Source organism: Oncorhynchus tshawytscha, linkage group LG08 (genome assembly GCF_018296145.1).
Source record: "Oncorhynchus tshawytscha isolate Ot180627B linkage group LG08, Otsh_v2.0, whole genome shotgun sequence".
Taxonomy (NCBI): domain Eukaryota; kingdom Metazoa; phylum Chordata; class Actinopteri; order Salmoniformes; family Salmonidae; genus Oncorhynchus; species Oncorhynchus tshawytscha.
Genome location: NC_056436.1, coordinates 90,064,009 through 90,089,147, shown reverse-complemented (window position 1 = coordinate 90,089,147; position 25,139 = coordinate 90,064,009). Strand labels below are relative to the sequence as shown.

Sequence of the window (25,139 nt, the reverse complement as noted above, 5' to 3'; positions counted from 1 at the left end):
AACACGAAGGGCATGATGACGTTTACCGTGGCAGAGCAGAAGGCCAATAGGAAGGATAGAAGGATGTAGGGGACCAATCCTGCGATGGCAGACTGGGGGATGAGCAGGAGAGACAGCCAATCAGGACTCTGCGAGGTGCTGTTCCAGAGTTCAGCCGACAGGGATAGGTTGGTCGTGAGGGCAGTGAGCGGGGTCGTGTTACTCATCAGGTCATGTGACATGGTCAGGTTAGTTGTGATTGGTTGGGATGCACCCAGGAAGATGCGTGTGGCACCATAGCTGCCCCAGAGAGCTGCATAGCCAATGAAGGCGGTGCCACTCAGGTGGTCGTAATCAGCTGACACACTCCACCTATCAGGATGAGATGAACACCTGACAGGAGATGAACAACACCTGAAACAACACAATGAATGAACAACACCTGAAACACAACACAATGATGATGAACAACACCTGAAACACAACACAGTGATGATGAACAACACCTGAAACAACACATCAAGAACAGGGAAAAGAGTAGGGTTAGTCATTGTGAACAGGGAAAAGAGTAGGGTTAGTCATTGTGAACAGGGAAAAGAGTAGGGTTAGTCATTGTGAACAGGGAAAAGAGTAGGGTTAGTCATTGTGAACAGGGAAAAGAGTAGGGTTAGTCATTGTGAACAGGGAAAAGAGTAGGGTTAGTCATTGTGAACAGGGAAAAGAGGGTTAGTCATTGTGAACAGGGAAAAGAGTAGGGTTAGTCATTGTGAACAGGGAAAAGAGTAGGGTTAGTCATTGTGAACAGGAAAAGAACAGGGAAAAGAGTAGGGTTAGTCATTGTGAACAGGGAAAAGAGTAGGGTTAGTCAGGAACAGGAAAAGAAAGAGTAGGGTTAGTCATTGTGAACAGGGAAAAGAGTAGGGTTAGTCATTGTGAACAGGGAAAAGAGTAGGGTTAGTCATTGTGAACAGGGAAAAGAGTCAGGGGGAAAAGAGTTAGTCATTGTGAACAGGGAAAAGAGTAAGGTTAGTCATTGTGGGAACAGGGAAAAGAGTAGGGTTAGTCATTGTGAACAGGGAAAAGAGTAGGGTTAGTCATTGTGAACAGGGAAAAGAGTAGGGTTAGTCATTGTGAACAGGGAAAAGAGTAGGGTTAGTCATTGTGAACAGGGAAAAGAGTAGGGTTAGTCATTGTGAACAGGGAAAAGAGTAGGGTTAGTCATTGTGAACAGGGAAAAGAGTAGGGTTAGTCATTGTGAACAGGGAAAAGAGTAGGGTTAGTCATTGTGAACAGGGAAAAGAGTAGGGTTAGTCATTGTGAACAGGGAAAAAAAGAGTAGGGTTAGTCATTGTGAACAGGGAAAAGAAAAGTAGGGTTAGTCATTGTGAACAGGGAAAAGAGTAGGGTTAGTCATTGTGAACAGGGAAAAGAGTAGGGTTAGTCATTGTGAAAGTCATTGTGAAAGCGATCGTGATGGATGGATTGATTAGCGTACCTGCCAGAATGTTCTCCACCCCCTCGGCAGATACTCCGGTTCTAGCTGTGTTGAAGTTCTGCAGTAGAACCAGGAACGCACTGATCCCATTGGCCAACATACCCAACACCCCCGGCTCCCCATAGAAACTGGCGGGAAAACCATCCAAGGTTGCCATGGCGCAGTGGTTTAGCTACAGCTGTAAAACAGAGAAGATCCTAATATCATGTCAACATGAGAGAGACAACTGGAAAATAAAGAAAGAGTGAGAGAGACGGCTGAATGATACAAATAGACGTTATTCAGTAGGCTTTTATTCCAGCCTTAGGTCAAATGTTTAACCACAAGGTTGTAGACTGAGCCCCCCTTGGCTCCCTCTTTCCTATGGGGAACCTGGTCAAAGGTAGTGCACTATAGTATATAGGGAGGAGGGGGCCATGTAGGATGCAGCCTAGCTGGTGTGGTTGGCTTGTCTGTCTGTCAACAAGCTCCTCCAACCCAGGGCTGAGACTAGCTAAGCCTTCCTCTAGCTATACACTTAAACCTAATATTTGCTCTTTTCTATATCCTGTGGAATGGAAGTAAAGTATAAATGTGTTTCTGGTATAAATGTGTTTTGGATAATAAACCTGAAGATATATTTGGAGAGCTGATGATATCACCGAGCCAGGCCATCAAGAAGGATAAATGTTTTGTTGACTGGAGAGATGACACATCCTCGACAGACAGACAGACAGACAGACAGACAGAGGATAGACAGTAGGTGGGCATTAGAAAGACAGACAGACAGACAGACAGCACTACACAGGCATTAGAGACAGACAGACAGACAGATTATAACAGAATATCTGTTAGACAGACAGACAGACAGACAGACAGACAGACAGACAGACAGACAGACAGACAGACAGACAGACAGACAGACAGACAGACAGACAGACAGACAGACAGACAGACAGACAGACAGACAGACAGACAGACAGACAGACAGACAGACAGACAGACAGACAGATATTCTTCATGTTAACTGATCCTATCTCAGCAGTCCTAGTCTGACAGACTTCCTGGATACGAAGCAGGCCAGATTTAACTCAATACTTCATGTTATTTATCAGTGAACATAAAGATCACAGCTCCCTCTAGATGGAACACAGCAAACTACACTTATTATGAGAAAACATTTAGGAATTATAACAGAATATCTGTTAGACTGTCATTCTGTATATCTGTTAACCTGTCATACTGTATATCTGTTAGACTGTCATACTGTATATCTGTTAGACTGTCATACTGTATATCTGTTAGACTGTCATACTGTATATCTGTTAGACTGTCATACTGTATATCTGTTAGACTGTCATACTGTATATCTGTTAGACTGTCATACTGTATATCTGTTAACCTGTCATACTGTATATCTGTTAGACTGTCATACTGTATATCTGTTAGACTGTCATACTGTATATCTGTTAGACTGTCATACTGTATATCTGTTAGACTGTCATACTGTATATCTGTTAGACTGTCATACTGTATATCTGTTAGACTGTCATACTGTATATCTGTTAGACTGTCATACTGTATATCCGTAAACTGTCATACTGTATATCTGTTAGACTGTCATACTGTATATCTGTTAGACTGTCATACTGTATATCCGTAAACTGTCATACTGTATATCCGTAAACTGTCATACTGTATATCTGTTAGACTGTCAAACATCAAGTATATTATTAAGTTGAGGACTGTTTTTAGTTTAGTAGAGGTCTTCTACTAATATCAGACCTCTCTCTTTCTCTCTCTCACTCACACTCGCTCCCACTCTCCACTCTCCACTCTCCACTCTCCACTCTCCACTCTCCACTCTCCACTCTCCACTCTCCACTCTCCACTCTCCACTCTGCTCTCCTGTCCTCATCTCTCTCTCTCACCATTTTACCATTTCTCCACTGAGTCTCTGCTAACTTGTCAGACAACTTCTCCACGGTGCTAAAAGTTGTTTTTAACTTTCTTTAACATTCATATTTACATCAAATACATGTTATTTCTAATCGTGCCATGAATGTTTTAATATAATATATTGTTTGATCTGAAACTAGCCTATACAGTGCATTTACAGAGGGAAGAGATGGACAGATTATTCAGTGACAAGTAAGACAGAGTTTTTACCTGGCAGTGGTTAAGATGGTGATAATGATGATTGTCAGGCTGAGAGAGAGAAGAGGTGATGCTGGGACGGAGAGAGAGAAAGGCTGTTAATCTGATGCTCTGGAGGAATGTTGATGTTTATCACCAGAAATATCCTGTCTTCAGGGTGGGAGGAGTTTCTGGAGTTCCCCTGGTCCCACCCTTGAGTGGTGACATCATACCTTACCTAAGAAGTCAATTACTTCCTTCTGATGATGATGATGATGAGGAGGAAAAATCTCAGCTTGTGATTGGAGTAGAGGTGGTGTTTTGGAAGTTCCTGCCCTCTCCCTGTTGTCTATCAGTTCAGACCTTTTGTCCATTCTGCAGTATATAAGACAGGCAGAGCTCACCTGAGAGACAACCTGCATCCTCCCTACCTACGCTACATCATCCACCCATCCATCGATCCCACGCCGACAAAGCAGAGAGAGGAGAAACAGAGAGAAGAGATCAAAAACAGACAGACAGACAGACATGCTCTCCAAAGTACAGGTAAGACTCAGTCATGTAGTCAATATGGTCACCAGGCATGACCTACAGTATATGAGACTTATATTAAATTATTTAGTTTGAAATGTATAGGTCTCTTTCTGTTCAACTGCCTCATTGTGTTAGAGACCTAGAAACCTGTCTGTACATTAGTAGAGGTTAGAGGTTAGAGACCTAGAAACCTGTCTGTACATTAGTAGAGGTTAGGGGTTAGATAACTAGAAACCCGTCAGTACATTAGTAGAGGTTAGAGGTTAGAGACCTAGAAACCTGTCAGTACATTAGTAGAGGTTAGAGGTTAGAGACCTAGAAACCTGTCAGTACATTAGTAGAGGTTAGAGGTTAGAGGTTAGAGACCTAGAAACCTGTCAGTACATTAGTAGAGGTTAGAGGTTAGAGGTTAGAGACCTAGAAACCTGTCAGTACATTAGTAGAGGTTAGAGGTTAGAGACCTAGAAACCTGTCTGTACATTAGTAGAGGTTAGGGGTTAGATAACTAGAAACCTGTCAGTACATTAGTAGAGGTTAGAGGTTAGAGACCTAGAAACCTGTCAGTACATTAGTAGAGGTTAGAGGTTAGAGACCTAGAAACCTGTCAGTATATTGGTAGAGTTTAGGTGTTAGATAACTAGAAACATGTCTGTACAATAGTAGAGGTTAGAGGTTAGAGAACTAGAAACCTGTCAGTACATTAGTAGAGGTTAGAGGTTAGAGACTCTAGAAACCTGTCAGTACATTAGTAGAGGTTAGGGAACTAGAAACCTGTCAGTACATTAGTAGAGGTTAGAGGTTAGAGACCTAGAAACCTGTCTGTACATTTGTAGAGGTTAGGGGTTAGATAACTAGAAACCTGTCAGTACATTAGTAGAGGTTAGGGGTTAGATAACTAGAAACCTGTCAGTACATTAGTAGAGGTTAGGGGTTAGATAACTAGAAACCTGTCAGTACATTAGTAGAGGTTAGAGTTTAGAGACCTAGAAACCTGTCAGTACATTAGTAGAGGTTAGAGGTTAGAGGTTAGATAACTAGAAACCTGTCAGTACATTCGTAGAGGTTACAGGTTAGAGGTTAGATAACTAGAAACCTGTCAGTACATTCGTAGAGGTTAGAGGTTAGAGGTTAGAGACCTAGAAACCTGTCTGTGGCATGTTGAGCCATGTTGGTCTGCTACCATGTTTCTGGCTCAGTATCTGGCAGAGTATTGTTACCCTCTGGCTCAGTATCTGGCATAGTATTGTTACCCTCTGGCTCAGTATCTGGCATAGTATTGTTACCCTCTGGCTCAGTATCTGGCATAGTATTGTTACCCTCTGGCTCAGTATCTGGCATAGTATTGTGCCTTAGTAACCAAGGAAGAGAGCCTACATCAATGTTTCATGTTTTGATTCACACTGTGAACCTGTCATTCAGTAACTCATATGCAACAGCAAGCTGTGGTTTGATATTATGCTGTTTTCTGTCTGTGTCTCTCAGAGATCCTTCAGACCTGCGTCTGTTACGCTGAGACGACTCCACCAGTCAGCCCTGGATGGTCAGTAACAGCTCAGCTTGATCTCTCACACACACACACACACACACACACACACACACGAAGCTTCTTCTGTCCTCAGTGTTTCCACTAGGCTGTCTGTTGTCTCTCATCCTGTTAGGACTGTACTTTATCCCAATATCAGCCTCGTAGACAAACACGCCCATTGGGATATGAGGAAGCTGAGCTCTGACAATTATATATATATATATAAAGGCTGTTGGTCGGCTCTATACTAACGTAGAACTAGGCTATATAGACCTTCCTAGATACAGGCTGTGTTGGTTCTATACCAACCTCTCCTCTTGTATCAGTTCAGACACTGGGGAGGTTTAAAACATTCCTGACTTTTTTCCTCGTCTCTCTTCTTCTCCCATCTCCTCTTCAACCCCTCTCCTATCCACCACTCCTCCTCCTCTCCTCCTCCTCTCCTCCTCCTCCTCTCCTCTCCTCCTCCTCTCCTCTCATCCTCTTCTCTCCTCCTCCTATCCTCCTCTCCTCAGTCCTCTGGCTCCTCCTCCTACCCTCTCTCCTTCTCTCCTCCTCCTCCTCCTCCCTGTCCTCCTCCTCCTCCCCCTCTCTCACCCCTCTCCTCCCTCCCACCTCCTCTTCTCTCTGGCATCCTCCTCTCCTGCTCCTCCTCCTCCTCTTCCCCTCTCAGTCCTCATCTCCTGCTCCTCCTCTCTCTCCTCCTCCCTCCTCCTCCTCCTCCCCTTCACCCTCCAGTGGTAGATCATCCAGCCTCAGAGGACAGTGTGACAGACAGTTTTGGCAGGTTCATCCAGGGTGTCCAGCCCCACCAGCTGACCCCCACCGTGCTCCACCGCAGTAAGAGGATGGTCCTAGACTCCATCGGAGTGGGACTACTGGGCAGCACCACACATGTCTTCCAGCTGGCCCTGCAACACTGTCAGGTGAGAGAACAGAAGACAACTTTATTGTCCATTGGTTAGAATGTTTAATGTTACTGTCTATCCTCTGTCTGTCTGTATGCCTGTCAGATTGTCTGTCTGTCTCTCTAACACCCCCTACTGTCTATCCTCTGTCTGTCTGTCTCTCTAATGCCCCCTACTGTCTATCCTCTGTCTGCCTGTCTCTCTAATGCCCCCTACTGTCTATCCTCTGTCTGCCTGTCTCTCTAATGCCCCCTACTGTCTATCCTCTGTCTGCCTGTCTGTCTGTCTGTCTCTCTTCACGCCCCCCACTGTTTATCCTGTCTGTCGGTCTCTCTAACGCCCCCTACTGTCTATCCTCTGTCTGTCTGTCTGTCTCTCTAATGCCCCTACTGTCTATCCTCTGTCTGTCTGTCTGTCTCTCTAATGCCCCCTACTGTCTATCCTCTGTCTGTCTGTCTCTCTAACACCCCCTATTGTCTATCCTCTGTCTGTCTGTCTCTCTTCACGCCCCCTCTCCTGTTTATCCTGTCTGTCGGTCTGTCTAATGCCCCCTACTGTTTATTCTCTGTCTGTCTGTCGGTCTGCCTGTCTGTCTGTCGGTCTGCCTGTCTGTCTCTCCTAATGCCCCCCTACTGTCTATCCTCTGTCTGTCTGTCTGTCTCTCTAATGCCCCCTACTGTCTATCCTCTGTCTGTCTGTCTCTCTAACACCCCCTATTGTCTATCCTCTGTCTGTCTGTCTCTCTTCACGCCCCCCCTCCTGTTTATCCTGTCTGTCGGTCTGTCTAATGCCCCCTACTGTTTATTCTCTGTCTGTCTGTCGGTCTGCCTGTCTGTCTGTCGGTCTGCCTGTCTGTCTCTCTAATGCCCCCTACTGTCTATCCTCTGTCTGTCTGTCTGTCTGTCTGTCTCTCTCTCCTGCCCCCTACTGTCTATCCTCTGTCTGTCTGTCTCTCTAATGCCCCCTACTGTCTATCCTCTGTCTGTCTGTCTCTCTCTAACACCCCCTACTGTTTATCCTCTGTCTGTCTGCCTGTCTGTCTGATTGTCTGTCTGATTGTCTGTCTGTCTCTCTAATGCCCCCCTACTGTCTATCCTCTGTCTGTCTGTCTAACGCCCCCTACTGTTTATCCTCTGTCTGTCTGATTGTCTGTCTTTCTCTCTCACACCCCCCTACTGATTATCCTCTGTCTGTCTGTCTGTCTCTCTAACGCCTAACGCCCCCCTACTGATTATCCTCTGTCTGTCTGTCTGTCTGTCTGTCTGTCTGCCTAACGCTCCCCTACTGTCTGTCTGTCTGTCTGTCTGTCTGTCTGTCTGTCTGTCTGTCTGCCTAACGCCCCCCTACTGTCTCTGCAGCACATGTACGGTCCTGATGACATCAGCAGTGTGTACGGACGCAGAGGAACCAGACTCTCCCCAACCCTGGCTGCCTTCGTCAACGGAGTGGCTGTGAGTAGACATATTTACACTAGATCTGAACAGACACATGTTGAGTAGATATATTTACACTAGATCTGAACAGACACACGTTGAGTAGATATATTTACACTAGATCTGAACAGACACAGTGAGTAGATATATTTATGTGGAAAAAGGTCAAGGGGCCTGAATACTTTCCGAATGCACTTACGCAAATGAGGCACATCTAATTTTCTTCATTTTAACACAAAATATAAATGATAATATCTGAAACAATGAGGATATAGGTCAGGTTGAACATTAACCATAAGGGTACAGTGCTCTAATGCCATGGCAGTACTTCAGCCAGACGGTAAGGATGGTGATAATGCACACAGCAGCCAGCCATGAAAACGCTGGCCTCACCTCACCTCTCCAGGGTTTCCCTGCTCTGTCTGAGCGTTAGAGACAGACAGACACAGACGGCAGAGAGGTAAAAATATCAGAGAGCTGACAGGCAGATCGTCATCTTGTCATGGTAAGATCATTTAGCTCCACCCTTGGCAGAGCTCAGAACTAAAACAGAACTAGAACAGATATTAGAGTCCTGATGTCCAAAACAAGCTGGATATGTCAATAGGGTGGAGTCCAGCAGAGTGGACTGGCTGAAGTACATGCTGAGTGAACATCCTTGTTGTTACAACAATCTGCCCTCTGTGCCCAATAACATGCTTAACTTAGAGCCTCTCTCTGTGGGATACATAAAGAGATATTCATGACTTTACAGTCACTACACAGTCACTCTGACAGACCTGCTACTGTTATTATATTCCTGGGTCTCTACAGTCACTACACAGTCACTCTGACAGACCTGCTACAGTTATTATATTCCTGGGTCTCTACAGTCACTACACAGTCATTCTGACAGACCTGCTACCGTTATTATATTCCTGGGTCTCTACAGTCACTACACAGTCATTCTGACAGACCTGCTACCGTTATTATATTCCTGGGTCTCTACAGTCACTACACAGTCATTCTGACAGACCTGCTACTGTTATTATATTCCTGGGTCTCTACAGTCACTACACAGTCATTCTGACAGACCTGCTACCGTTATTATATTCCTGGGTCTCTACAGTCACTACACAGTCATTCTGACAGACCTGCTACCGTTACTATATTCCTGGGTCACTACAGTCACTACACAGTCATTCTGACAGACCTGCTACCGTTACTATATTCCTGGGTCACTACACAGTCACTCTGACAGACCTGCTACTGTTATTATATTCCTCGGTCTCTACAGTCACTACACAGTCACTCTGACAGACCTGCTACAGTTATTATATTCCTGGGTCTCTACAGTCACTACACAGTCATTCTGACAGACCTGCTACCGTTATTATATTGCTGGGTCTCTACAGTCACTACACAGTCATTCTGACAGACCTGCTACCGTTATTATATTCCTGGGTCTCTACAGTCACTACACAGTCATTCTGACAGACCTGCTACTGTTATTATATTCCTGGGTCTCTACAGTCACTACACAGTCATTCTGACAGACCTGCTACCGTTATTATATTCCTGGGTCTCTACAGTCACTACACAGTCATTCTGACAGACCTGCTACCGTTACTATATTCCTGGGTCACTACAGTCACTACACAGTCATTCTGACAGACCTGCTACCGTTACTATATTCCTGGGTCACTACACAGTCACTCTGACAGACCTGCTACTGTTATTATATTCCTCGGTCTCTACAGTCACTACACAGTCACTCTGCCAATTATTACACCAGATAACTCTCTGACTGTTTACTGTCTGGTGTGGTTAACCAGCTGTCTTCCTTGGATTAGTGATGACACATTTACCATCAACCACTGAGTCTGTTAATAACAGGTGTCTTTATTCTGGTTCTGTTGTCCAGGATCACTGTGTCTGTTGTCCAGGATCACTGTGTCTGTTGTCCAGGCTAACTGTGTCTGTTCTCCAGGCTAACTGTGTCTGTTCTCCAGGCTAACTGTGTCTGTTCTCCAGGCTAACTGTGTCTGTTCTCCAGGCGAACTGTGTTTGTTATTCAGGCTAACTGTGTTTGTTGTGTGTCTGTTCTCCAGGCCCACTCCATGGACTTTGATGACACCTGGCACCCTGCCACTCACCCGTCAGGGGCAGTCCTTCCTGCCCTGCTGGCGGTCAGCGATATGCTGCCCAGTAACAGCAAGCCTAGTGGGCGGGACTTCCTGCTTGCGTTCAATGTGGGTATAGAGATCCAGGGACGACTGATGAGATTCTCCAACGAGGCTCACAACATCCCCAAGAGGTAAGGACTCTGACCCCTGACCCCTAACCTAAACCTAACCCTGACACTAACCCACCACATCCCCAAGAGGTAAGGACTCTGACCCCTGACCCCTAACCCTGACACTAACCCACCACATCCCCAAGAGGTAAGGACCCTGACCCCTGACCCCTAAACCTAACCCTGACACTAACCCACAACATCCCCAAGAGGTGAGATCGGTAACATCAGAACCTTGGAGTGTACACTTCAGAGACCAGAGGAAGGTAACATCAGAACCTTGGAGTGTACACATCAGAGACCAGAGGAAGGTAACATCAGAACCTTGGAGTGTACACATCAGAGACCAGAGGAAGGTAACATCAGAACCTTGGAGTGTACACTTCAGAGACCAGAGGAAGGTAACATCAGAACCTTGGAATGTACACTTCAGAGTGTAACGGTTTTGACTTGAGGGTATTATTTATAGGGGTGCCAGGTAGGTTGTGCCTACCAGAGAAAACATTGGTTTCTCCTTTTAGTTTGGGTGGGAATGAGTCCCATCTGGTCCGTCAAGTCTACACCAATACAAAGGACTTATGTAAAAGTCAGCATGGAAATAAACTTTTCATAAACCCTTAAAACATTGGAAAGAACTTCAAAAACAACTATATTCTTTTGCGTGGGTTGTATTAGCAACATCAATGATTACACACATATAATAATATCACAATGAGTTCTGGTTCCTCCAGAAATGTCCTGTACCTCGGGCCTAAAAAGAGTCCAGCCCGGTAAAGGAGTTCAGTGAACTCAAGTGACTTTTGTCACGCAATGTTTGTCCGTTCATTCCGTGTAGCGTAAACCCAGTATTAAACAAACAATCAATATAACAATTATTTTACCACAGAACTTTAAAGCGTATCAACTCTTACTAAGTCCTCAACTACAACTAACTACATAAATCACAGTATACATCACATCAAAACAAATGAAATACCGTATACAAAAAGGTGGTAGTCAGTCGGTCAGTCAGACAATCCAATCCGCCAATAGATCTCCAGCGGAGAAAGGCCACGAAGAACGGAGAGGTGTGGTCCACGGACGCAAAGAGTGGATCCGATCCTGGGTAAACTCTCTTAGGCTACAAAACACACGTTTAACGGCAACAAAACAACGGAATAGAGAAGCTTCGGCACTGAGGGTTGAACACATCCTCATTCACGTCTCCATCACAACCCACTTTTGCGCAGCTGATGCTGGCTATTTAATTGGGAATTAAAGGGAAAGCGCCCTATTGGAAGGAGCTGCACTGAGACGGTTCAGAATAATTCAGGGCCGTCACAAGAGACAGTAGGAAGGTAACAGCAGAACCTTGGAGTGTACACTTTAGAGACCAGAGGAAGGTAACATCAGAACCTTGGAGTGTACACTTCAGAGACCAGAGGAAGGTAACATCAGAACCTTGGAGTGTACACTTCAGAGACCAGAGGAAGGTAACATCAGAACCTTGGAGTGTACACTTCAGAGACAGGAGGAAGGTAACAGCAGAACCTTGGAGTGTACACTTCAGAGACAGGAGGAAGGTAACAGCAGAACCTTGGAGTGTACAGTTTAGAGACCAGAGGAAGGTAACAGCAGAACCTTGGAGTGTACAGTTTAGAGACCAGAGGAAGGTAACAGCAGAACCTTGGAGTGTACAGTTTAGAGACCAGAGGAAGATAACAGCAGAACCTTGGAGTGTACAGTTTAGAGACCAGAGGAAGGTAACATCAGAACCTTGGAGTGTACACTTCAGAGACCAGAGGAAGGTAACATCAGAACCTTGGAGTGTACACTTCAGAGACAGGAGGAAGGTAACATCAGAACCTTGGAGTGTACACTTCAGAGACCAGAGGAAGGTAACATCAGAACCTTGGAGTGTTGTGCTTCCTTAACAACTCCCCCCCACCACCACCCCCTCTCCCTCCAGGTTCCACCCCCTAATGTTGTTCTTCCTTAACATCTGACCCCCCCCTCTCCCTCCAGGTTCCACCCCCCTACTGTTGTGGGTACTCTGGGTAGTGCAGCAGCCTGCGCCCGCCTCCTCTCTCTGGAACACTCCCAGTGTAGCCACGCCCTGGCCATCGCTGCCAGCCTATCAGGAGCCCCCATGGCTAACGCTGCCACCCAGTCCAAACCCCTCCACATCGGCAACGCAGCGCGGCTGGGGCTTGAGGCGGCTCTACTGGCCTCTAGAGGTCTGGAGGCCTCACCCAGGGTCCTGGATGACACCGCCGGGGTCGCAGGGTTCAGCGCCTTCTACGAGGACTACGCCCCACAACCTTTGGCCTCCCCAGAGGAAGAGGGGTTGCAGTTCCTCCTAGAGAACCAGGATATAGGGTTTAAGAGGTTCCCGGCCCACCTGGGGATGCACTGGGTGGCCGACGCTGCTGCCGCTGTACACAAACTGCTGCTGGGGGAGCAGGGGTCAGGGGGGAGTGGTCAGGGGTCAGGGGTCGTAGGTCAGGTCCAGGACATCCTGCTCAGGGTTCCCCGCTCCAAGTACATTGATCGTCCGTTCCCGGAGTCGGAGCATGAGGCCAGACACTCCTTCCAGTTCAACGCCTGCTCTGCCCTGCTGGACGGAGAGGTCACCGTGGACTCATTCTCCCAGGAAGCACTGCAGCGCCCCGACCTCTACTCCCTGCTGGGGCGTGTCCACGTCGAGCATCCCCATGACAACCCCGCTAACTTTGACCGCATGTACGGCGAGGTGCAGGTGACGCTGGTGGGCGGGGACGTCCTGAATGGACGCTGTGATACTTTTTATGGTCACTGGCGTAACCCTTTGACCAATGAGAGCCTGAGGAAGAAGTTCCGTAGCAACGCTGGGGAGGTCCTTCCCAGAGAGAAGGTGGAGGGTCTGATAGAGGCAGTAGAGGGACTAGACAGACTGGAGGACTGCTGTCCTCTGCTGGAGCAGCTACAGTGATCACACACAGAGCTACAGGGATCATACACAGAGCTACAGGGGTCACACACAGAGCTACAGGGGTCACACACAGAGCTACAGGGGTCACACACAGAGCTACAGGGATCATACACAGAGCTACAGTGGTCACACACACAGAGCTACAGTGGTCACACACACAGAGCTACAGGGATCACACACACAGAGCTACAGGGATCACACACAGAGCTACAGGGATCATACACAGAGCTACAGTGGTCACACACACAGAGCTACAGGGATCACACGCAGAGCTACAGGGATCACACACACAGAGCTACAGGGATCACACACAGAGCTACAGGGATCATACACAGAGCTACAGTGGTCACACACACAGAGCTACAGGGATCACACACAGAGCTACAGGGATCACACACAGAGAGCTACAGGGATCACACACAGAGCTACAGGGAACATACACAGAGCTACAGGGGTCACACACAGAGCTACAGGGATCACACACAGAGCTACAGGGGTCACACACACAGAGCTACAGGGATCACACACAGAGCTACAGGGATCACACACAGAGCTACAGGGATCACACACAGAGCTACAGGGAACATACACAGAGCTACAGGGGTCACACACAGAGCTACAGGGATCACACACAGAGCTACAGGGATCACACGCAGAGCTACAGGGGTCACACACAGAGCTACAGGGATCACACACAGAGCTACAGGGATCACACACAGAGCTACAGGGATCACACACAGAGCTACAGGGATCACACAAAGAGCTACAGGGATCACACACAGAGCTACAGGGATCACACAAAGAGCTACAGGGATCACACACAGAGCTACAGTGATCACACAGAGCTACAGGGATCACACACAGAGCTACAGGGGTCACACACAGAACTACAGGGATCACACACAGAGCTACAGGGATCACACACAGAGCTACAGGATCACACACAGAGCTACAGGGATCACACACAGAGCTACAGGGATCACACGCAGAGCTACAGGGGTCACACACAGAGCTAGAGGGATCACACAGAGAGCTACAGGATCACACACAGAGCTACAGGGATCACACACACCACGTCACAGAACTCCTGACCAGCTGATGTTTCTGCATTTTACAACATCATGTTGTAAGAGACACTTAAAATTGTTCAAAGATAAATTAAGTTAAAATGAAGAATCTACTTCCAATGTGAGGGAAGAGGGAGAGTCTACAGGTGATTAACTTTAGCTGTACATTAAATTATATGAACAATCAAAGCTAAATGATTAAGTACAGTATATTTTGTTGTATCCATTTCTATGACCCCGATTAGGGTCCCTGTGTTTCCTTGACAACGTATCTCTACAGTCTGAGTGGATGTTGACAATAACAACAATTCATTTGAAGGATGGACGTGTATGTACATGTGATTTTATTATGAAGTTTATTTTCTATTTTGTTGAACAGTCTTGTATTCTACCAAACATGTATATTATTATGATTCTGTACTTGAATCTTCATTAAATAATTATATTAAACTAATTATAGCCTTGATCTGTTTATCTTCTCATTTACCTCACTGAATCAGAAGAACAGAAGCAAAGAATAACATGGGAATGTTACCTGACAAAAACAACACATATATACTATATATATATAAATAATAACACATAGATACTATATATATATAAATAATAACACATAGATACTATATATATATATATACAATAATAACACATAGATACTATATATACATAAATATTAACGCATAGATACTATATATACATAAATATTAACACATAGATACTATATATATATAAATAATAACACATAGATACTATATATACATAAATATTAACGCATAGATACTATATATATATAAATAATAACACATAGATACTATATATATATAAATATTAACGCATAGATACTATGTACATATATATACAATAATAACGCATAGATACTATATATATATAAATATTAACACATAGATACTATATATACATAAATATTAACACATAGATACTATATATATATAAATAATAACACATAGATACTATATATATATAAATATTAACACATAGATACTATATATATATAAATAATAACACATAGATACTATATATATATAAATAATAACACATAGATACTATATATATATAAATAATAACACATAGATACTATATATATATAAATAAACACATAGATACTATATATATATAAATAATAACACATAGATACTATATATATATAAAACACATAGATAACATATATATAAATAATAACATAGATACTATATATATATAAATATTAACACATAGATACTATATATATATAAATAATAACACATAGATACTATATATATATAAATAATAACTATAGATACTATATATATATAAATAATAACACATAGATACTATATATATATAAATAATAACACATAGATACTATATATATATACAATAATAACACATAGATACTATATATATATAAATATTAACGCATAGATACTATATATATATATAAATAATAACACATAGATACTATATATATATAAATATTAACGCATAGATACTATATAAATATATATACAATAACAACACATAGATACTATATATATATAAATATTAACACAGATACTATGTAAATATATATACAATAATAACACATAGATACTATATATATATAAATAATAACACATAGATACTATATATATATAAATATTAACGCATAGATACTATGTATATATATATATACATAGAATATATATATATAAATAATAACACATAGATACTATATATATATAAATAATAACACATAGATACTATATATATATAAATAATAACACATAGATACTATATATATATAAATAAACACATAGATACTATATATATATATAATAATATTAACACATAGATACTATATATATATAAATAATAACACATAGATACTATATATATATAAATAATAACACATAGATACTATGTATATATATAAAATAATAACACATAGATACTATATATATATAAATAATAACACATAGATACTATATATATATAAATAATAACACATAGATACTATATATATATAAATAATAACACATAGATACTATATATATATAAATAATAACACAGATACTATATATATATAAATAATAACACATAGATACTATATATATATAAATAATAACGCATAGATACTATATATATATAAATATTAACGCATAGATACTATATATATATAAATAATAACACATAGATACTATATATATATAAATATTAACGCATAGATACTATATATATATAAATATTAACACATAGATACTATGTACATATATATACAATAATAACACATAGATACTATATATATATATAAATAATAACGCATAGATACTATATATATATAAATAATAACGCATAGATACTATATATATATAAATATTAACACATAGATACTATGTACATATATATACAATAATAACACATAGATACTATATATACATACAAATTAACACATAGATACTATGTACATATATATACAATAATAACACATAGATACTATATATACATAAATATTAACGCATAGATACTATGTACATATATATACAATAATAACACATAGATACTATGTACATATATATACAATAATAACACATAGATACTATATATACATAAATATTAACACATAGATACTATACATATATATAAATAATAACACATAGATACTATATATATATAAATAATAACACATAGATACTATATATATATAAATATTAACACATAGATACTATATATATATAAATAATAACACATAGATACTATATATATAAAATAATAACACATAGATACTATATATATATAAATAATAACACATAGATACTATATATATATATACAATAATAACATAGATACTATATATATATATATAATAACATATACTATATATATATAAATATTAACACATAGATACTATATATATATAAATAATAACACATAGATACTATATATATATAAATATTAACACATAGATACTATATATATATATATATAAATAATAACACATAGATACTATATATATATAAATAATAACACATAGATACTATATATATATAAATATTAACACATAGATACTATATATATATAAATATAACACATAGATACTATATATATATAAATAATAACACATAGATACTATATATATATATAAATATTAACACATAGATACTATATATATAAATAATAACACATAGATACTATATATATATAAATAATAACACATAGATACTATATATACATAAATATTAACACATAGATACTATATATATATACAATAATAACACATAGATACTATATATATATAAATAATAACACATAGATACTATATATATATATAAATAATAACACATAGATACTATATATACATAAATAATAACACATAGATACTATATATATATAAATAATAACGATACTATATATATACTATATATATATAAATATTAACACATAGATACTATATATATATAAATAATAACACATAGATACTATATATATATAAATATTAACACATAGATACTATATATATATAAATAATAACACATAGATACTATATATATATAAATAATAACACATAGATACTATATATATATAAATAATAACACATAGATACTATATATATATAAATATTAACACATAGATACTATATATATATAAATAATAACACATAGATACTATATATATATAAATATTAACACATAGATACTATATATATATAAATAATAACACATAGATACTATATATATATAAAATAACACATAGATACTATATATATATAAATAATATACTATATATATAAATAATAACACATAGATACTATATATATATAAATAATAACACATAGATACTATGTATATATATATAAATAATAACACATAGATACTATATATATATAAATAATAACATATAGATACTATATATATATAAATATTAACACATAGATATATATATATTTAAATATTAACACATAGATACTATATATATATATAAATAATAACACATAGATACTATATATATATAAATATTAACACATAGATACTATATATATATAAATAATAACACATAGATACTATATATATATAAATAATAACACATAGATACTATATATATATAAATAATAACACATAGATACTATATATATATAAATAATAACACATAGATACTATGTACATATATATATAAATAATAACACATAGATACTATATATATATAAATAATAATAGATACTATATATATATAAATAATAACATAGATACTATATATATATATAATAACACATAGATACTATGTATATATATACTAATAACACATAGATACTATATATATATAAATATTAACACATAGATACTATATATATATAAATAATAACACATAGATACTATATATATATAAATAATAACACATAGATACTATATATATATAAATATTAACACATAGATACTATATATATATAAATAATAACACATAGATACTATATATATATAAATATTAACACATAGATACTATATATATATAAATAATAACGCATAGATACTATATATATATAAATAATAACACATAGATACTATGTACATATATATACAATATTAACACATAGATACTATATATATATAAATAATAACGCATAGATACTATATATATAAATAATAACGCATAGATACTATATATATATAAATAATAACACATAGATACTATGTACATATATATACAATAATAACACATAGATACTATATATATATAAATATTAACACATAGATACTATATATATATAAATAATAACGCATAGATACTATATATATATAAATATTAACACATAGATACTATATATATATAAATAATAACACATAGATACTATATATATATAAATATTAACACATAGATACTATATATATATAAATAATAACGCATAGATACTATATATATATAAATATTAACACATAGATACTATATATATATAAATATTAACGCATAGATACTATATATATATATAGATACTATATAATAAAATATTAACACATAGATACTATATATATATAAATAATAACACATAGATACTATATATATAAATATTAACACATAGATACTATATATATATAAATATAACACATAGATACTATATATATATAAATATTAACACATAGATACTATATATATATAAATATTAACACATAGATACTATATATATATAAATATTAACGCATAGATACTATGTATATATATAAATAATAACACATAGATACTATATATATATAAATATTAACGCATAGATACTATGTACATATATATACAATAATAACACATAGATACTATGTACATATATATACAATAATAACACATAGATACTATATATACATAAATATTAACGCATAGATACTATGTACATATATATACAATAATAACACATAGATACTATATATATAAATATTAACGCATAGATACTATATATATATAAATATTAACGCATAGATACTATATATATATAAATATTAACGCATAGATACTATGTACATATATATAAATATGTATAGATACTATATATATATAAATATTAACACATAGATACTATATATATATAAATAATAACATAGATACTATATATATAAATAATAACTAGATACTATATATATATAAATAATAACACATAGATACTATATATATATACACATAGATACTATTGGGAGAATATATATGGTACTATATATATATAAATATTAACACATAGATACTATATATATATAAATATTAACACATAGATACTATATATATATAAATGTAACACATAGATACTATATTATATACATATTAACACATAGTACTGTACTGTGAGACATGTTACCTACATACTTAAATACTGTGAAAGAGTGTTACCTAAATATGTAACTGTACTGTACTGTGAGACATGTTACCTACATACTGTACTGTGAGACATGTTACCTACATACTGTACTGTGAGACATGTTACCTACATACTGTACTGTGAGACATGTTACCTACATACTGTACTGTACTGTGAGACATGTTACCTACATACTGTACTGTGAGACATGTTACCTACATACTGATACTATGAGACATGTTACCTACATACTGTACTGTGAGACATGTTACCTACATACTGTACTGTGAGACATGTTACCTACATACTGTACTGTGAGACATGTTACCTACATACTGTACTATGTAGACATGTTACCTACATACTGTACTGTTACCTCTGTGAGACATGTTACCTACATACTGTACTGTGAGACATGTTACCTACATACTGTACTGTGAAATGTTACCTACATACTGTACATAAATATTAACCATAGATACTATACTATATACTGTGAGACATGTTACCTACATACTGATACTACTGTGAGACATGTTACCTACATACTGTACTGTGAGACATGTTACCTACATACTGTACTGTGAGACATGTTACCTACATACTGTACTTACTGTGAGACATGTTACCTACATACTGTACTGTGAGACATGTTACCTACATACTGTACTGTGAGACATGTTACCTACATACTGTACTGTGAGACATGTTACCTACATACTTACTGTGAGACATGTTACCTACATACTGTACTGTGAGACATGTTACCTACATACTGTACTATGAGACATGTTACCTACATACTGTACTACTGAGACATGTTACCTACATACTGTACTGTGAGACATGTTACCTACATACTGTACTGTGAGACATGTTACCTACATACTGTACTGTGAGACATGTTACTATTTATACTGTACTGAGACATGTTACCTACATACTGTACTGTTACCTGTACTGTGAGACATGTTACCTACATACTGTACTGTGAGACATGTTACCTACATACTGTACTATGAGACATGTTACCTACATACTGTACTGTGAGACATGTTACCTACATACTGTACTGTGAGACATGTTACCTACATGTGAGACATGTTACCTACATACTTTACTGTGAGACATGTTACCTACATACTGTACTATTACTGAGACATGTTACCTACATACTGTACTGTACTGTGAGACATGTTACCTACATACTGTACTGTGAGACATGTTACCTACATACTGTACTGTACTATGAGACATGTTACCTACATACTGTACTGTGAGACATGTTACCTACATACTGTACTGTGAGACATGTTACCTACATACTGTACTGTGAGACATGTTACCTACATACTGTACTATGAGACATGTTACCTACATACTGTACTGTGAGACATGTTACCTACATACTGTACTGTACTGTGAGACATGTTACCTACATACTGTACTGTGAGACATGTTACCTACATACTTTACTATGAGACATGTTACCTACATATACTTTACTGTGAGACATGTTACCTACATACTGTACTGTGAGACATGTTACCTACATACTGTATGTGAGACATGTTACCTACATACTGTACTGTGAGACATGTTACCTACATACTGTACTGTGAGACATGTTACCTACATACTGTACTGTGAGACATGTTACCTACATACTGTACTGTGAGACATGTTACCTACATACTGTACTGTGAGACATGTTACCTACATACTGTACTGTGAGACATGTTACCTACATACTGTACTGTGAGAGAGACATGTTACCTACATACTGTACTGTGAGACATGTTACCTACATACTGTACTGTGAGACATGTTACCTACATACTGTACTGTGAGACATGTTACCTACATACTGTACTGTGAGACATGTTACCTACATACTGTACTGTGAGACATGTACTACTGAGACATGTTACCTACATACTGTATTTACTGTGAGACATGTTACCTACATACTGTACTGTGAGACATGTTACCAACATACTGTATTGTGAGACATGTTACCTACATACTTTACTATGAGACATGTTACCTACATGTCATTTACTGTGAGACATGTTACCTACATACTTTTACTGTGAGACATGTTACCTACATACTGTACTGTGAGACATGTTACCTACATACTTTACTGTGAGACATGTTACCTACATACTGTACTGTGAGACATGTTACCTACATACTGTACTGTGAGACATGTTACCTACATACTGTACTGTGAGAGACATGTTACCTACATACTGTACTGTGAGACATGTTACCTGTACTGTGAGACATGTTACCTACATACTGTACTTTACTGTGAGACATGTTACCTACATACTGTACTGTGAGACATGTTACCTACATACTGTACTGTGAGACATGTTACCTACATACTGTGTACTGTGAGACATGTTACCTACATACTGTACTGTGAGACATGTTACCTACATACTGTACTGTGAGACATGTTACCTACATACTGTACTGTGAGACATGTTACCTACATACTGTACTGTGAGACATGTTACCTACATACTGTACTGTGAGACATGTTACCTACATACTGTACTGTGAGACATGTTACCTACATACTGTACTGTGAGACATGTTACCTACATACTGTACTGTGAGACATGTTACCTACATACTGTACTGTGAGACATGTTACCTACATACTTTACTATGAGACATGTTACCTACATACTGTACTGTGAGACATGTTACCTACATACTGTAATGTGAGACATGTTACCTACATATTGTACTGTGAGACATGTTACCTACATACTTTACTGTGACACATGTTACCTACATACTGTAATGTGAGACATGTTACCTACATACTGTACTGTGAGACATGTTACCTACATACTGTACTGTGAGACATGTTACCTACATACTGACTGTGAGACATGTTACCTACATACTGTACTGTGAGACATGTTACCTACATACTGTACTGTGAGACATGTTACCTACATACTGTACTGTGAGACATGTTACCTACATACTGTACTGTGAGACATGTTACCTACATACTGTACTGTGAGACATGTTACCTACATACTGTACTGTACTGTGAGACATGTTACCTACATACTGTACTGTGAGACATTTACCTACATACTGTATTGTGAGACATGTTACCTACATACTTTACTATGAGACATGTTACCTACACACTGTCATTTACTATGAGACATGTTACCTACATACTGTACTGTGAGACATGTTACCTACATACTGTACTGTGAGACATGTTACCTACATACTGTACTGTGAGACATGTTACCTACATACTGTACTGTGAGACATGTTACCTACATACTGTACTGTGAGACATGTTACCTACATACTGTACTGTGAGACATGTTACCTACATACTTTACTATGAGACATGTTACCTACATACTGTACTGTGAGACATGTTACCTACATACTGTAATGTGAGACATGTTACCTACATATTGTACTGTGAGACATGTTACCTACATACTTTACTGTGACACATGTTACCTACATACTGTACTTTACTGTGAGACATGTTACCTACATACTGTACTGTACTGTACTGTACTGTGAGACATGTTACCTACATACTGTACTGTGAGACATGTTACCTACATACTGTATTGTGAGACATGTTACCTACATACTGTACTGTGAGACATGTTACCTACATACTGTACTGTGAGACATGTTACCTACATACTGTACTGTGAGACATGTTACCTACATACATGTACTGTGAGACATGTTACCTACATACTGTACTGTACTGTGAGACATGTTACCTACATACTGTACTGTGAGACATGTTACCTGTGACTGACATGTTACCTACATACTACTGTACTGTGAGACATGTTACCTACATACTGTACTGTGAGACATGTTACCTACATACTGTACTGTGAGACATGTTACCTACATACTGTACTGTGAGACATGTTACCTACATACTGTACTGTGAGACATGTTACCTACATACTGTACTGTGAGACATGTTACCTACATACTGTACTGTGAGAGACATGTTACCTACATACTGTACTGTGAGACATGTTACCTACATACTGTACTGTGAGACATGTTACCTACATACTGTACTGTGAGACATGTTACCTACATACTGTACTGTGAGACATGTTACCTACATACTGTACTGTAGACATGTTACCTACATACTGTACTGTACTGTGAGACATGTTACCTACATACTGTACTGTGAGAAGTGTTACCTACATACTGTACTATGAGACATGTTACCTACATACTGTACTATGAGACATGTTACCTACATACTGTACTTTTCTGTGAGACATGTTACCTACATACTGTACTGTGAGACATGTTACCTACATACTGTACTGTACTGTGAGACATGTTACCTACATACTGTACTGTGAGACATGTTACCTACATACTGTACTGTGAGACATGTTACCTACATACTGTACTGTGAGACATGTTACCTACATACTGTACTGTGAGACATGTTACCTACATACTGTACTGTGAGACATGTTACCTACATACTGTACTGTGAGACATGTTACCTACATACTGTACTGTGAGACATGTTACCTACATACTGTACTGTGAGACATGTTACCTACATACTGTACTGTGAGACATGTTACCTACATACTGTACTGTGAGACATGTTACCTACATACTGTACTATGAGACATGTTACCTACATACTGTTTACTGTGAGACATGTTACCTACATACTGTACTGTGAGACATGTTACCTACATACTGTACTGTGAGACATGTTACCTACATACTGTACTGTGAGACATGTTACCTACATACTGTACTGAGACATGTTACCTACATACTGTACTGTGAGACATGTTACCTACATACTGTACTGTGAGACATGTTACCTACTGTACTGTGAGACATGTTACCTACATACTGTACTGTGAGACATGTTACCTACATACTGTACTGTGAGACATGTTACCTACATACTGTACTGTGAGACATGTTACCTACATACTGTACTGTGACTGTTACCTGAGACATGTTACCTACATACTGTAC

General features: G+C 38.1%; 1 protein-coding gene and 1 long non-coding RNA gene across 3 annotated transcripts; one reads left to right on the top strand and one right to left on the bottom strand.

Moving 5' to 3' along the window:
• Window positions 1-328: 328 nt before the first annotated feature.
• Window positions 329-6,084, bottom strand: LOC112241586. The gene is made up of 5 exons (XR_006083970.1): window positions 4,895-6,084; window positions 3,828-4,636; window positions 3,623-3,683; window positions 1,475-1,652; window positions 329-372 (listed from the first exon to the last, which is right to left on the bottom strand). It is a non-coding gene; the product is annotated as an uncharacterized LOC112241586 (long non-coding RNA).
• Window positions 4,004-14,747, top strand: LOC121846965 (cis-aconitate decarboxylase-like). Of its 2 annotated transcripts, XR_006083969.1 has the most exons (7): window positions 4,004-4,135; window positions 5,606-5,663; window positions 6,387-6,574; window positions 7,915-8,007; window positions 10,080-10,285; window positions 12,269-14,045; window positions 14,170-14,747. XR_006083969.1 is itself a non-coding variant. In XM_042326181.1 (6 exons), the coding sequence occupies exons 1-6, from the start codon at window positions 4,118-4,120 to the stop codon at window positions 13,212-13,214; spliced, it is 1,509 nt and encodes a 502-aa protein (XP_042182115.1). In that variant the 5' UTR covers window positions 4,004-4,117; the 3' UTR covers window positions 13,215-14,747. The 2 variants fall into 2 exon arrangements, 1 of the variants encoding a protein (XP_042182115.1); XM_042326181.1 differs by having other exon boundaries at window positions 12,269-14,747.
• The last annotated feature ends 10,392 nt before the right edge of the window (window positions 14,748-25,139 follow it).

Excerpts from the sequence above, each read along its gene's own strand:
- LOC121846965 (XM_042326181.1), top strand. Across the intron at positions 6,575-7,914 it reads TGGCCCTGCAACACTGTCAG|CACATGTACGGTCCTGATGA; the intron begins GTGAGAGAACAG and ends CTGTCTCTGCAG. Across the intron at positions 8,008-10,079 it reads CCTTCGTCAACGGAGTGGCT|GCCCACTCCATGGACTTTGA; the intron begins GTGAGTAGACAT and ends TCTGTTCTCCAG.